Consider the following 16,834-nt stretch of genomic DNA (forward strand, 5'->3'; position numbering starts at 1 on the left):
TGTAATATAACATTTCTATATATTGAAACATTCTCAAAAATAATAGTATATATAGTTAATACATATCTACACACACAGCAAAAGTATTAAAACAGAGAGGGGTAAGTTGAAAGTAATAAGATAGAAAAGATCTTTCCATTCAAACAGAAAATGCAAGAGAGCTAGTGTGGCCATGTGAATATCAAGCTAGACTTCAAAACAAAGCATCACCAGAGTGAAAGAGGGACATTTTGGTGGGGAGGGTATAGCTCAGTGGTAGAGTGCCTGCTTAGCATGCATGACATCCTGGGTTCAATCCCCAGTACCACCTCTAAAAATAAATGAACCTAATTACCTCTTCCCTAAAATAAAAAAAAAAAAAGAGACATTTTGTAATGATAAAAGAGTTAATCTGCCAAGAAGGCAGACAATCCTAAATGTGTATGTGCCCAATAACAAAGCTTCAAAATACGCAAGGCAAAAAACCAGACAGAGTTAAAGGGAGAAATAGACAAATCCAGAATCATGGTTGGAAATGTAACATCCTTCTTTCATAGTTGATGGACAAAACCCCAAACGTTGCTTCTGGGAAGGAGGCAGGGTTTGGGGGGATGGTACAATTGCTTCTGTAACATTCATCTGAACCAAATATGACAAAACGCTAACACATTAGTTTTAAGGAGTGTTTTCTGAGGAGTATATGGTATTTTATATTATTTGCTCTCTTTTTCTGTGTTCAGATGCTTTCATAACTTTATAAAAAGTGAATGGAAGAAATATTTAAGTGAATGAGCAACAAATGAAATCCAGACATCAGCGTTACTTCTTCCAACATTACTTCAACTCCACACCCCACCCATCCCAGCCTCCCTCCCCTGCCTTCCTCCTTACCTGTGAGCCTTCCTCATTTCACTGTTGACCACTGACAATTGTGTGGAGTTGGGTGTCCTTTTTGTGGGCGAGGCGCTAAACACAGGCTTACAATCTCTTCCTGCCACAGGCTTGCAGTCCCAGGTTTGAATGTCCTTCCATAACTCCCTTATAGCTCAAACCTGCTGCAGCCACCTCTCCATAAAGGCTTCCCACCTTCTTGAGCCCCATCCTGAAGTTCCTACACCACCTGAATCATTGCCAAAGTTTCCTTCCCTCTCCTTAAATACGAGCCTTCCCTAAACATTCAATGTCCTCTTCTGCTCCTCCCCGCCTACTCTAATCCTTTTTGCAATCAGACCAAATTTGCAATCAGACCAAATTTCATGACTTACATTGTTACCCCCTTGCAGAGGCTGCCTCTCCAGCCCAGGGCCCCCAAGTCCTGGTTCTCCAGTTGCATTCAAGAGGCTTCTGTTTCAATGTTCTTGACAATAAAGATCTGCAGCAAGTTGACCCAACCCAACTTTATAGCCAGCGTGTGTCTGCACTGAGAGCAGAGAATGACACAGCGTCGATACAAGTCATCAACAGATGTGTGGGTTTTTCCCATCACAGATCAGCTTCTTACTCTCTCTGCCGCAAGAGAGAGTAAGACTCTCCAAGTTGTGATTAAGGCTCTCCCAAACATATTTCAAACATCATCCCAGCTTCTTCTGGCTTCTGGGATACCTTCCTCTCCTGTGGTTCATCTTGATATATTCAAAAATGGACGTGTTTTTATTTATCCTATTTGACATTCTGGGAGCACTTTTGATCAGAGCACTTGTGTCTTTCACTGTGGAAAATCTTCAGCCATGATCTCTTCCAACCTTCCTTCTCCACATTCCCTTTGTTCTCTTTCTGAAATCCCATTAAATATTTCACAGTGCTGATCCACATCTCAACAGATTTCAAACTGCTTCTGTCTTTATCTCCCTGCACTGAAGTCTCTGTGAATTCCTCAGTGGTAGCTTCTGTTTTACTAATTATCCCTTCAACAGTGTCCAATCTAAAGTACATCCTAGCTTATATCTAAACTGTATGTAGTTTTCATTTCCAGTATGCTCAGTATTTATCATATTCAGTTGTTCTTTGTTTAATTTCTGCATTTTCTACACTTTCTTGTTCTCTGTTTTAAACTTTTTTCAGATTGTTATATAATTTGCATTTCTTCTGAACTCCCATCTCAATTTTAGTTAAATATCCTTATATATTTTTTGAATTTTGAGTGTGTATGTAAGTGCATCTTGAATGGGAATTTAAAAAATCTCTCTCTCTCTTTACACTCCATCCTCCTGGGTGTTTGGTAGCCTCCGATTTTCCAGGGCCTGTAGTCAGAACCAGGCCTGATTCTGATGGCTCTGGACTCCTGTCCAGAGGTGACACTGGGGATCGGGCAGCTCCAGTCTCTGGCCTGCCCTCCCATCACTGTAGGGGAGGAACCCTATATGAGCCATGACTCTGGAGGGACACCAAGCTTTCTTCCACTTTCACCAAGAGAAATCCTGAGCCCCGCCCCTGTCTCAAGCAGAGAGCTTGGCTCCAGGCTCTCTCCATATATGAAATAGTTTGGGACCCTGTTAGCTGACAGAGTCAGACCCTCAGTGCCTCTGCTCCAAGAATGGACCTTCAAGACACAGATTCAAGAATAGACTCCAACAAACCAGCCCCTGATTTCAGACCTGGTTCCATTACTAAATCCAGGGTGATATTCGTGTTGCTTTTAAATGCATCTACCTTCTCCCCTTCCTCCTCCTTGTTTTACTTTCGGCCATACCATTACCACACATTGAAACAGGGTATCAGAACCATCTTGATTAGAAGTCAAATGCCTCATTCCTAATTGTTACTTTACCTACAAACCAGCCACTTTGTAAAGCCTTTCCTGACCACTCTTACCTGAAATGAACTATCTCTACTTCCTCTACTCTGCTTTTGCCTGTATTTAGCTTTCACCAAACAAGGTTCCTGAAGACCGAGAGTGTGCCATCCCCTTTAGGCACCATCATATAAACATGAACGAGACAAGGTCTCTTCCTCAAGGGACCGAGGGTCTGGTCATCAAGCTGGATAAGCAAACAAACCAGTGCTGTGCAGAGTAAGTGCTTCAGCTCAGGGATGCCCAAGGTCCAAGTGACCCCGAGAGGCGTGTGGTCTATACTGCCTGGGAGTGGGGCAAAGGGGGAGGGGCTGAGCCCCACGAGGAAGAGGAGTTTACTAACCAGAGAGCAGAGCTGAGAATAATCCAGACGAAAGGAATAGCATGTTCAAGGGCACCGAGGTGGAAAGGAGCAGGCTCCCTTGGAGAAACAGAGACACCAGTCCTAGGAGGTGTGGAGAGGGTGAGCAGGAGAGGATGCAGATGCAGCTGCAGAGCTGAGTGTGCAGAGCCTCAGACAACATTCAGGATCACCTAGGGACCATGGGAAGCCCTTGTGGGCTGAAGCATAAGGAGGGCAGGATGAGATTTTCACTGGAAGGGACCTGAAGCACTGGAAGAAACTATAGTGGAGGCAGAGTGGCCAGTTAGGAGACCACTACAAAAGTCCAGGCAAGAGACGACAGTAGGGGATCCTTGATGAACCTAGGGGTCCAGGATGGAGAAAAGTGGGAATGGCAGAGGTGAGATAGAATCAACAGGTATTTGTGATTGAAAAAGCAAGGCCCTGATGACTCCAGAGTTCAAAGAGCTTTCTAGACCCAAACAAGGACCTGGACATTTCCACAGACCTGGACAAGCAAGAGGAGACGGCTGGCAAATTCCAGCGACATGATTCCAGGTTGTCCCCAAGTCGGTGTCTCCAGAGCGCTCATTAATTTCCTACCCCTGCCCTGCCCAGGTACACATTCTGAATAGGTCTTTAATTAGCATAAACTAAAAGTATTTCCACCTTTTAAGAATATACACCTTGAGGAAAACAAAGACCTGTTTAAATTCAGCGTAGAAACTGGCTACTCTCTTACCATCTCTCTCTCTCTCTCTCTCTCTGGATGTCTTTAAAAATAAAGTGGGGACAGAGTGCTGCTGTCCCCACTTCTTCAAGCCACCCCACGTGAGTGCCGCAGCGTGGGGGTGTGGGAGCTTACCTGGCAGGCCCCACCCAGCCCTCCACACACCTGGCCCTACGGCAAACAAGCATCCCCAGAGCCTGCACAGCTGCATCTGGTCTCCTGTCTGCTGCAGGGCGGATGTCACTGTGGTTACACTGAGAATCTACCGCTTCTGTGAAAAATATCATTGGGGTCACAAAGTCTCCTTGGTGGGTTTGACATCCCCCCGCCACCCTTTGTTGAGCTCTGCACAAAGGGGCTGCCACCCCCCTGGCTGACACTTTTCTTAGCTGCCAGGCTGGAAGACCTCCAAGCCAGCTGCAGCTCACTTCTGGGAGGAGACTGACAGGACGATTCTGTTCTCAAGCATTGCCCCCCAGAATCTGGCCATCATCGTACTCAGGGACGTGGTTCCCGAGATCCAAATATCTACAGGGTGACCTTGACTCCTTTACCTTTGTGGCTGGCCATCCTCTTTACCACCCTCCCAATTGCAACCGTTGGCCAGAAGGGCCATTTAATTCTCCTCCTGCAGTGGGAATAGAGGCGAAGCAAAATGGGCAAAACTCTCTAAAACAAAGACTGCCCTGTCAAGACAGAGAAACAACCTAAATACCCATCGACTGGTGACTGGGTAAAGAAGTAGTGGTATATTTATTCAGTGGAATACTACTCAGCAATAGAAAAGAATAAAATAATGCCATTTGCAGCAACATGGATGGACCTGGAGATCGTCATTCTGAGTGAAGTTAGCCAGAAAGAGAAAGAAAAATACCATATGATACCACTCATATGTGGAATCTAAAAAAAAAAAAAAGACACAAATGAAGTTATTTACAAAACAGAAAGAGACTCACAGACATAGAGAACAAGCTTATGGTTACCAGCATGGAAAGGAGGTGAGAATGGATAAATTGGGAGTTCAAGATTTGCAGATACTAACTACTATATATAAAATAGATAAACAATGTCCTATCGTATAGCCCAGGGAACTATATTCAATATCTTGTAGTAACCTATAATGAAAAAGAATATGAAAATATATATTCATATGTATGACTGAAACCTTATGCTGTACGCCAGAAATTGACACAACATTGTGAACTGATCATACTTCAATTTAAAAAAAAACAGGACCCCCCCACCAAAACTAAAGATTGCCATATTGGTGGCCTATCTGGACTTAGTCATTTCCTCGTCACCCTCATTGATGGGAGTTAAGACAGCACTCTGTCTACAAAGCCAGGGACACACACACAAACAGAGTCATATCCATCATTACAAAGCGTCTTCCTTCCCCAACCTCCCTAGTCTTCCATTTGAAAATGTTACACGCACATGTGCAAGTAAGTCCTCAATGATACAGATAAGTTACTACAGCCTTACTAGTACCTGCAAAAACTGAGAAACTGCTCAAATGTCTATTACAGGAAAATGAAATTATGGAACAACCATTTAAAATGTGTTCCTTTGAAAACTTAAAAAAAAATTTTTAAATGCACCCCTTTAGAAGTATGGGGTCGATCTACATGTGCTAACATGAAAAACTTTCCTTCTTCTTCTACTGTCAGATAAGAAAGGCAAGCTGCAAAAAGTACGTGCGTAGCACAAACACATGTGCTAAAATGATGTATAAACATCTGTACAGGTGTTTCTGAGGGACACACTTAACTGCAACAGTGGTTTTCTCTTGAGAATGAATGAATGATGGTGAAGAGAATTGAGACAGGAAAATTTCCCCATACACTTTTTTGTATTGTCTGAAGTTTTTGAAAAATATATATTGCCTAGGGGTGGGAGCAGGTGGAGCTCAGTGGTAGAGTGCATGCTTAATATGAACGAGGTCCTGGGTTCAATCGCCAGTATCTCCATTAAAAAAATATATATATATGTATATATATATGTAACTTCTGTAATTTAAAAGATACTTTAAAAACCATTTCTAAATATAAAATGTTAAACAGTTCATGTTTGAGTAAGCACCTTGGATGCTTTGGGCGGAGCAGGATGGGGTGCATTGAAATCAAAGTAAAAAAAAAAAAAAGCCCATCCGAAATTTAAGTTCAGACCCAGTTCTGCAAACGCAGCTCAGTCCAAGCTGTGATGTGACATGTGACATCCGGGGGGTGTCTGGGACACAGTCCTCTCAGGCAGAACTCTCGGGTAGGAAAGACACATGAAAGAGAGAATGCCAAGGTGGCTTGACTCTAGAATCAAGCAGCAGCAGCATGAAGTGCACCCACTATAGGATGCAAAGTGGGAAAGACCCTGAAGAAATGGGAAGGAGGCACCCACTATGGGGAGTGCAAGGTTTCAGGACAGCAGCAGACAAGAAGGAAGAAAGCACGTGCCTGCCGGGGTCAGAGAGGGAAAACCGGCTCCACCCACGAATTCACCCGGGCTGTACACCAGTCCCCGCCCATCACCCAGAGCTGGGGATACAGGGAACTGAGGTCCAAGTCCCACAGCAAGGGAGCTGACCCCGAGGCTTAAGTAGAATAGCATTGCAGGCAAGAAGAGCCCAGAGTTTAGCCAATCTCAATCCCCATGGGAATGTAGCCGCAGATGGTTGGGAAAGATCAGGGCAGGGAACTGGACGGAGGCTGGGAGGAGCCAGCACCGTAAGGCTCTGAGCCAAGCCAGCGTTTAGCTTCCACGCGGTCCTGCAGGTCGTGGGAGGCTGCGGGAGTGACACCATCGGGTCCCCTTTAGGAGAATAATGTTCACAGCGGGGGGCTGGGGGACTGGCCAGGAGAGGGGCTGGTGGGGAGGCTGCTGCAGCGGCCTCACAAAGGAATGAGGCTGTGTGGTGAGGTTTCCCGGCTGAGAGAAAGCCGAAGGGTGCAGTCACCAGAGCACGCAGGCCCCGCACAAGGCTTGGGTGGGGGCTGCCCCGCGGATGTCTCCTCAGTGGAAGGGAGAAGGTCCTCCCTCCGTGAGCGCTCGGACTCCCCTGCGCAGTGCCCGAGAGGCGGGCCCGTCACTGACCCTTCTCAGCCCGCGGTGCCACCCTGCGGACCCGAGGCCCCAGGGCGTCAGTGCTAGGGCCACTTCGAGCGACGGCAACGAAGTGGACTCTCCTGTCTCCTTTCCTGCCTTCTCTCACCCTCATGCCTTGAAATGTCTCATCTCTGTCCTGTCTTTGTCACTCCCACAAGAGAGCCACTTTAAGGGCCATTTCCAAGCCCTTTTCCCTGTCCCAAACCCGCAGTTCTCAACCTTCCCCAGCTTCCTGGCAAGGCTGCCTCGACGGCTCCGGTTCACCCTCCGTCTCCGCTGGGCTGGAGGGTGACAACCGCTAAAGGAGGGCGACTCTCTCCGCGGTGGGGCTTCGGGTGACATCACATCCTCCAAACGCGAAATCGGCCTCGGCGGCCAGTCGAAGGGCGCAACTTCCCCCTTCGGCGTCCCACTGGCTCCTGCGCGCCTCCGAGCTCCGAGCCTCGAGCCGAAGCGCACGGCGGGGAGCGCGCCATGGCCTCGCCCGTGACCGCCCTGCTGCTGCCGCTGGCCTGGCTGCTGCGTGAGTTTGCGACCCCCGGGGAGGGCGGGGGCCAGGCGGGCAGTGGGGCGCGGGGCTCCGGGCTCAGCCTCGCTGCTTGCCCCCTGCAGATACCGACACGGCCCTCGGGTCTCACTTGTTCCGGATGTCGCCGGAGAAGGTGCAGGCTCACCTGGGCGAGCAGGTGAAGCTGGACTGCGAGCTGCTGCAGCCCGGCCAGACGGTGGGCTGCTCCTGGCTCTACCAGAAGCCCGAGGCTGCCTCCGGACCCACATTCCTGGCGTACATCTCCAGCAGCCGGTCCAAGATGGCCGAGGGGCTGAACACCAACTACATCTCCGCCACCAAGACCGGGGGCTCCAACTTCCAGCTCACGCTGCACCGCTTCCGCGAGGAGGACCAAGGCTACTATTTCTGCTCGGTCATGATCAACTCGGTTATGCACTTCAGCAAATTCGTGCAAGTCTTCTTGCCAGGTCCGGGCGCCGGGGACACGGCACCTCTAGGTGTAGGGTTTGGGGCTCACGTCTGAACCCATTTTTCACACGGATGCCTCGCTTTCGAGCCTCTTAGCTCCCCGGGGGCTACTTCGATCTTGTTCCCATTTCACAGAGAAGGAAACTGAGGCTAGAGTGCAGCTGGGTAGGAACTGAAGGTGGCTTTTTAGGTCTGGCTGCGCTGGACTCGGGTTCGGGTGCTTGCGTGATTCTGGGCAAGCTACTTAAATTCACTGAGCCTCCGTTTGGTTGTCAGTAAAATGCGGGTATCAACCCAAGCCCACGAGGTTTCTGGCTGGGCCCTGGAGAGAGGATGGGCGGAGGGGAGCGGACTCCTGCATTCCTGTCCGAAGCATCCGGTGCGCTCCGCGGACCAGCAGGTCCCGCCCCATCTCCCCTGCACTGAGCACAGAGGTCCGCGCGGGCGGCCCTATATGGCGCCCTAAGTGGAAAATCGGGGAGGAGGCGACTCTTGGGCAAAGGCGCGTGGAGCTGTGGGGAGGGTTCGCGTGCACCGCCCCAGCCCGGCCACCAACCTCGCTCTGTTGCTTCTGCAGCGAAGCCCACCACCACGACAGTGGCGACGCCGCCACCCAAGCGGGCGCCCACCAACGCGTCGCTGCCCGTGACTCCGCGCCCAGAAGCATGTCGGCCCTCGGCGGGCAGCAAAGGTGAGGCGCGCGCGGGGAAGGCCCACGCGAGCGGGCAGCCCTGATCCCGGGGGTGGAGCCGAAGCCAGGCTGAGTGGTGGGGAAACTTGAGACCAGGAGCCGGGAGAAGGACGTGCCGGGGCCGGCAGGGTCGGCTGGGGGATCCTGGTCCGCTCCTACATTCGGCATCTTGTGTTGTCACTAGACACAAGTGGCATGGACTTCGCCTGTGATCTCTACATCTGGGCGCCCCTGGCTGGGACCTGCGCCATCCTTCTTCTGTCACTAGTCATCACCGTCACCTGCAACCGCAGTAAGTCCTAGAGGATCTCGGCGGGGAGGGTCTGCCCCGCTTCCACCCAGGCCGCCCCTGTCGGGAGTTGGGGATGGGATTTCTGGGACTCTGAGCTGCACCGCAGGGCCAGGCACAGTCTGTTTCTTTCCTGGAGAGAGAACGCGGGGAAGCCTCTCCCCGCTGCTCCTTCCACTCCCCTGGAGGTTTTTAGGAAGGCTGTCCTATCCGCAGAGCGGCAGCAGCGGGGGTGGGGCGTTCCATTAGGCCAGCGCACAGGTCTGGGCTCACTGCAAATGCCCTGGGGGAGAGGGGGCTAGGGAAGGGGGGGGGGGCGCTGTGGCCCTGGGACCAGATTCCAGGAGGGCTGGGCCCAAACCACAACCGGCTGTGGTTTATACTTGCCCCCCCTCCCCGCGAGTTCCCGCACCGCGCTTTGGAGCCCACGCAGTTAAGTGTACGAACCCACATCTGTATTTGCAATGTTTTTTAAATTGATGTGAAGAGAGATGGGAAAGAAGCCCCATAACTCTCAAGACTTATAATCCTGTTTACTGTACAGCACAGGGAACTATATTCAATATCTTGTAATAGCCTGTAATGGAAAAGAATCTGAAAAAATATATATATAGTGGAATCATTTTGCTGTACACCTGAAACTAACACAATGTTGTAAATCGATATACTTCAATTTTTAATTTTTTAAACAATTATTATTAAAACCATGGAATATAAATATACCATGCTTTCTTTATAGCTTATTTCTTTATAATATAAATTAATCTTCTTTACAGTGGCAATCATTATGTACTCATGTCATTTTACAAGTTTACCTTATTACGATAAATGTTTTTTATCATGTCAGTGTAGTTATTGTTTGCTTTAAATAAAATAGTCATAACCTCGCTAGGAAAAAAAAGAGTTATAATCCTAAATAAATAGAGAAAAAGGAGAAACCGTATTTGGAGACTATTGGTTGTGGTGGAGCAGTCACTTTACCCCTTCTTTTTCTTTATCCAGGGAACCGAAGACGTGTCTGCAAATGTCCCAGGTGAGTCTCTTGTAACCCCTGGGCCTGCTGGCCCCAGGCAGCGCTGGGCACATGTCCTTGCTTCCCAGGCAGCAGATGGTGGGAACTCCTTTCCCAGAGGGAGGCCATGGCAGAGTCAGCTTACTGCCTGAACAGAGAGATGGAGAAGGCTGACATGGGGGAGAAAATGGAGGCCCCGGTTGGGCTGACATGGAGAGCAGTGTGACTTCAGAAAACTCTCCCATTTGACCCAGCATTAAAAAACCCATCTGAAGAATTCCCCCAGTTAATCCTAGCTCCTCAAAAGACCTGAGGTCTCTTTAACTGTATGATTCCAGCTGGGTTTTCTTAAGAAAACTTTTTTTTTCCTACTTGCTTGGTCTAGTTTTTTTGAGAGAGTTTTATAACCCCAACTAAATACGTAATGGCCTCTGTCCCTAACTACCCTGTGGCAGCACAGCACCTTGGTCTGCCGCCACGGCCTGGAGTGGAAGAAAGGGGGGACCAAGAGGAGGGGCAGTTAGCACCCAGCAGTTCAAGTGACTCCCCCATCCAGCTCCATTCATTCTGACATGATCAGGAAAAAGGCAAAAACAAAAGGCAGTGTCTGGAAGCGAGGCCTCAGTCTCTCCCCTCAGAGCTTAGGCCGCAGCAGCCCAGCACTAACGTCTAGCAAAGCGCCCACTCTCGCCCACCCAGCCCTGTGATGGGCGGTGCACGCAGGATCTGGCTTATCGTCACAGCCACCCCACGGGGGAAATGCCACAGGGCCGTCTCACGGATCACTGGTTCAGAGATCACGAAACCTACCCAAGGTCACAGAGACATGATTACAGTCTGATTGTCAATAGTAATAACAACCATTCGATGAAATTCTAAAGGGTACCTGTTACTTGCTTTATGTATGTGTATATATATATATGTATATATACACTTTTTTTTTAAGTTTCAAGTTTCATAACAACCTTTAAAGTAGTTACTGTGACCACCATTTTACAGATGAGGAAACCGAGGCTTAGGACATTTAATGACTTGTCCAAGGCCATATGGCCAGCAAGGAGTAAAGCTACAACTTCCACCCAAAGCCCAGACTCCTTCCCGTGGCTGGGGGCTGGGGCAGGAACAGGTTAAGGATAACCTACCATATTCATCAGTTCCTTTCAGCAGATGAAAATACTTCAAGTTTTATACCTGGGGTTTGCATTTCACGGTGGTACATTGGTATTTCTCTTGCTATTTCTTGATGTCAATATCATTTCTTGATACTTGATATTTCTCTGTGGGAACACAAGTTTGGTGCCTAATACATCTTTATTTTTAACACTGGAAATGTAATGAATTTCCAGTGCCTATACTAGAGGTGATCTACCAAGGGGATAAAGACTCTTTAAAAGCAGAGAGGGATTTTTAGCAATTTCAGTATTTGGGGTACAGTTGGGAGCTTTTGGAGGAGAATTGTCCCTTATCTCCATCTTTTTGAAAAATTCTCATTTTGAAAGGAATAAGTGAGAATAAGACTCTGCCCTGAAATACAAAGCCATGTAGATCAAACATATGAGGACTTCACACACCCAAGTTAATATAAGTCAGTGATGACCAAAGGCAGCTCAGCTTCGACGAGAGGTTTTGGAGGACAGTGTGTGTAGACATGACACACAGGATGAATCAGCCCGTTTAGAAGGTGCTAGCCCAGGAGTGAGTTAACACATTTTTAGTGTGACATCAAATTTGGGTTGTCAAGGGACTTTGAGGTAAAGCAACTCTGCTTGTCTGACTGTGGGGGTTTGTTCACATCCTCCCCTCTCTCTGCGATCCTCCCGGGGGCCGAGGACCAGGTCAGGTGATGATTGGTTATCAGTCTGCTTCTCTCACCTCCTTTCACCTTGACAAAGTTTCCAGGAAGCTGGGTTAACTGGGCTCAGTCCTGGCTCCACCATCTCCTAGTTGCGTGACCTTGGGCACGTCCTCTAACCTCTCCTCCCTAGTGGCTACCCCTCAGTTTGCCGTGAGGATTAAACAAGATGGCACAAGGAAAGCACTTGGCCAGGTGGCTGAGGTCATTCACCCAGTCCCACGCTGCTGCCCCAGGGACAAGTCCTCAGAGCCCAGAAGGCTGGGAGGCGGGTGGAGGGTGGGTAGACATGGGCGGATGCTGCATTGCGTTCCAGGGACTCTGGCCACGATGGCCGTCACCTGCCTCTCTTTCAGGCCGGTGGCCAGACAGGGAGGCAAGCCCAGCCCTTCAGAGAGATACGTCTAACAGGGCGATGGGCCCCGTGCGACAGCCACTACAGGACATCAGACAGAGAACTCGCCCAATGAAGACAGCGAGAGTCCTTCCTTTTTGTTTTTTTCCAGCGTCCTTATGTATTCACTCCTATTCTTGTTATTTTCATGGGGGATGGGGTGGGAACGGTTACTTTTTCTTTATGAGTTTGCTTTAATTGACGCAAAACGAGACTGTGTAACATCGACGGTTCACCGCAAGGGTTCCAATACCCCTGTGCTCACGTACTGGGGGAGGGCGGGAGCCAGAGCTACCGCAAGCCGCCTTCTCAGCACCAGGCTGTTAGAGCTGGCCGGGCCTCGGCACCCACTCAGCTCAATTTTACCCCATTTTACAAAGCCCAGAGGTGGGGAGCAGCTGGATCAGAGGCCCAGCAGAGGCTCAGGGCTTGTCCTCCACAAAATATATTCTTTTCTTCTGGAGGCCTCTGTCTCCACGCGTGGAAGCCTGTGTCTTAAACCTCAAAGGAACAAGTTATTTCTTGAGCACCTGTGATAGACCCATCACTGCGCCCCGAGCCCTGACGAGGTAATGAAATAAAATAAGAAAACTTTACCGAGTTGTATGATGTAGTTAAACAGGACCAGACGTTTGTTTTTAATAACCAAGTGTGAAATTATACAGATGATAGGAGTTCCTCAAATAAAGTGGAAGGGGTGACCTGAATCCTGGAAAACGAACAACTTGACCTCTAAAGGAAAGCTCTGTGAGATCCCCAGGTAGAGAGAGGCAAAACGGCCCTCCCAGCCCGTGTGTTGCAGACAGACCCGTGAAAGAGGAGAGGCCGCCCTTTGCAAACGTGATCTGAGCATCGGGAAAGCTGAAGGGAGGTCGGCCCTCTCTGAATTTGAGATTCCGTATTGGTACGTGCTCCTGGGATCCTCGATGACTTTTTGCTGGTTGTGAAGGTGGAACTGTGAGAGAGCATCCGGCACAGGTCCTGGCCTCCCCTGGACCAGCAGGGATGGAGATGTGGGGATGGAGCAGGACAGACCCTGGGGAGGGGGCTGAGCCCAGACTGCTGGCCCACACATGCGCTTCCTCTCTTAACGGGCTTGTGCTAATGTGACCTGCTCATTGCAGGAAAAAACTTAGATAAGGTAATAATAAAAGGTAATAAAAGTCACCCACAATTCTTAACCTCAGGTATCACTGTTAATATTATGATGTCCATTCTTTCTGATTATTTTCTATGCACATATACATGATATATACTTTAAAAAGTGGGGTGGCACTATCCTTTTATAAGTGGCTTCAATAAACATTTACGGCGTACTTTTTTAATGGCGGAGTTGCAGTCCATTTTTGGTTGTGCCATCATTTATTTAACTGTTACTTAACGTGTAATTGTTTCCGATTCTTCTCTGTCGTCACAACTAACATGACTGAAGTGTTGCACACATCTTTGTTTCTTCAGGGTAAATACCTAAAAGGAAAATCACTGCGCACTTTCCCCTTGGACTCCCCGTTTTCACATCAGTCAAAATGGATTTGTCTCTTCTTGTATCGCCTTCCTTTTAAAAATATTTGATTTATTATTTTTGTTTGTTTGTTTTTGCAGGGGGCAGGGAATTAGATTTACTCGTTTATTTAAGTGGCGGTACTGGGGCTTGAACCCAGGACTTTGCGCATCTTGGTAACAGATGAGCTGATAGTCCTCACATAATAAATCACAAACTCTTCACTTTGTTGTTCAGGTAAATTGGACAAACTGAGGGCACAAATCATTAAGCGTACAGCTCTAAGCCATTATGAAATGAACACACAGCCGCCACCAGGTCAGACACAGAACTCCCCCTACCTTCCACAACTTTAATTCTTAAAAAACAATCTACTTTGGGAGAACAAAAATCTTGACGAAAAAGTATCCTGAGTGTGGGAAAGCAGAAGTGAAAGCTGAAAGTTTCTCGGAGGCAAAATCTGGCTCTCGCTCCCTTCTCCCAAACCCACTGAGCTAAGCAGAACCCGCAGGGGCAAGGGTGAAGGAGAGGAGACTGCAGGGACTGAGGCTCAGCTTGCAACACGTGCCGCGCTCTGGGCTGTCTCTGGGTTCCCTGGAAAAGCTGAGAAGCAGCACGCAAAGGACACTCCTCTCCTCGTGGGACAAACTTGTGAGGGTGGCCGTGGAGCGCCGGTGTCGGAGAATCCGGGCCAAGGCAGAAGAAGGGCATTTCCCCCCCAACCTGCAGCTCAGGTGGGGCGTGGCTGGGAGAGGGTTAACTACTTACTGATTTCTTTCATACCCAGTACAAAAGGGATTCACTTACCACAAATAAAATGGTAAATAACCATTTGGAGTTTAAAAATAACAACATAGGAATAAGCATTCATTAGAGTTGGTCCTGGAGACTAGGAATAAAACAGAAGGCCGATCTGCAGGCCCTGAGGCCTCAAGCATGCGAGGGGGTGGGGGGTGGGGGGCGCTGCGGTTCTGGGCTCAGGGCCGGGAGGTGACAGCGGACATCCAACCTGCTCCTTCGTTCTCCGCATGCGGAAGGAGCACCCCACAGTTCAAAGCTGGAGGCTTCAACAATTGTATTTCATTTGCCAATCGCTAGCCTGAAGCACTGGTTTTACAAATTTTCCTACGTCAAACATGCTCACCACATGTTTTCGGACCCTGAAAACCAGGAGACGGAGAAATGACTTCTTTACTAGGCAGTAAACTTGGTATCAGCAGGCCGGAATCCAGCCTCCATGTGGTTCACTTAAAAAACATGCATCCACTTAACAAAAACATATCCTGCTTGTGCAAGAAGAAAAAAACAAAACAAAACAGAAATGGGTCATTTCTTTCTCCAGCTATTAAACTGCTTTCAAGAGAGCCTACCTTATGCTTGGAAATCCCCCGTGACTCTGCAACCAGTGGGTTGGGGGAAGGGTCCTCGTTTTTTGTTTTGTTTTTTTCAAACCAGCAAGCAGCTGTCCCTCCCACCTGCCCCAGTCCTGGGTGCAAATCCCTCCTGCACAGGATTTTACAACAGCCAGGCACCCCTTAACCTGCCCCGAAAAGCAGATTTGAGGCAGACTTGAGCAATGCTTTCTCCATCAGAAAGAACCGCGAAGGTCACAACTGCCTGAGATCAGATTAAATGCAGAGGCTCTGAAAGCAGCTTCCTGGCCCCGCTGATTATTGTATGTTCTCTAGCAAGTAAGTGACAATGTCTCAGTATCTCAGTCTCTCCACTTGTACAATGCGGGTAATAACAGTCCTACCTCAAAGGGCTCTTGGTAAGAATATATGAGTTTATATGTATTTTAAGTGCCTACTTCAGCCCCTGGAACATAGTAACAAATAAATGTATACTGAAAAAATGAACTTGTACTGAATTTCTCAAAATTAGTGCTGGAACAATTATACTCTGAATGCAGTGGCCCGTGTCTGATTCCTCCAACTTCTGTTCCAAAAAAGGGGTGCACAATAACCATTCCCGTCTATGTGTTAGAGCAGGCAGGTAGCTAGACGTGAGCAGAGAAAGGGGGACATGCGCAAATGGCAGAAATATTGCGAGAATGACCAAAACGTGACACAGAGAAGAATGTGCTGTTGGAAAAATGGCACTGACAGATCTGCTCGACGCAGGTGGCCACAAACTTTCAATTTGTAAAACACGAAGTATCTGTGAAGCACAATAAAGCAAAGTGCAGTAAAACAAAGGATGCCTGTAGAGCACTTAAAAATTCTCTGAAAGTCGACGAGTACCTGAAAACCAAATATACTTTTCTCCTATGCAGCCCAAGATAGAAAACAAAGGTCACCAGCACCTGCTCTGTTCTAGAACAAGGGTAGAACAGGGGTTCTCGTCTGAAGTTAGGGTGTTTCCTGCTTCCACCATGAACATCAATCACCAGGGGATGTATCTCAGTGACCGCTAACCCCTCATTTGTCTAACATCCCAGGGCAGGAGAAAGGCTGCATCGATGACCGGTGCTGATGACTTCATTCCACACTGTGAATGAAATGCCACCTGTTTCCTGGTTCAGATGCACAGGTAAGTGGGGCAGAGACCGTAGGCTGCTTTCCTAACAACGATCCTCCCCTTCTTCCTCACCTAACAGAACTTTCATTTTATGACAGGTGGTGATATGCCTGGCTAAAAGACTACATTTCCCAGACTTCCTTGCAGACAAGCGTGGCGAGTAAGTCGCCGGGTAGAGCTTCCAGGAAAGACTTCGAAGGGGCTAACTCAGCTGGAAGCTTGTTCTTTTCCCACCCCTTTCCTCCTCCTTCCTGCCTGGACCACGGATACAATCAGAGGTGAAACAGAAGCCACATATCAAGGCTGTGGAGCAGGATAAGAACCCAGGTCCCCTGATGGCATGAAGCCACCACGCAAAGCCCAGACCGCCTACTGCACACATGCTGCTAACTGGTACACACCAGCACAGACACGGGCCCTCAGCCCAAACTTCCTGAACCACCTCTCAAAACTTTCATGGCCATTTAATGATTTCCTGTGAAATTCCTCTGATCTGAAGTAACTGAAAGCAACACGGTCTCGTGTTAAGACCGAAAGGAAACCTACCAGGCACCTGTAATCTGCTCAGCAGGGGATGCTCCCGCAACAGTCTTGAACGCTGACAAGTAACACGTTTCCTTTTAAGGCACATTTTTGCTTTAGAGGGGAAATGAC

The 16,834-nt window shown here is 48.6% G+C and overlaps 1 protein-coding gene across 1 annotated transcript; it reads left to right on the forward strand.

The window, feature by feature from the left end:
* The first annotated feature begins 7,310 nt into the window (after positions 1-7,310).
* On the forward strand, positions 7,311-12,755 carry CD8A (CD8 subunit alpha). Its single transcript, XM_006203812.4, has 6 exons — positions 7,311-7,465; positions 7,555-7,920; positions 8,499-8,612; positions 8,797-8,904; positions 9,904-9,934; positions 12,122-12,755. Exons 1-6 carry the CDS (start codon positions 7,417-7,419, stop codon positions 12,171-12,173), a joined length of 720 nt encoding a protein of 239 aa, XP_006203874.1. The 5' UTR covers positions 7,311-7,416; the 3' UTR covers positions 12,174-12,755.
* The last annotated feature ends 4,079 nt before the right edge of the window (positions 12,756-16,834 follow it).

Source organism: Vicugna pacos, chromosome 28, assembly GCF_048564905.1.
Source record: "Vicugna pacos chromosome 28, VicPac4, whole genome shotgun sequence".
Classification (NCBI taxonomy): domain Eukaryota; kingdom Metazoa; phylum Chordata; class Mammalia; order Artiodactyla; family Camelidae; genus Vicugna; species Vicugna pacos.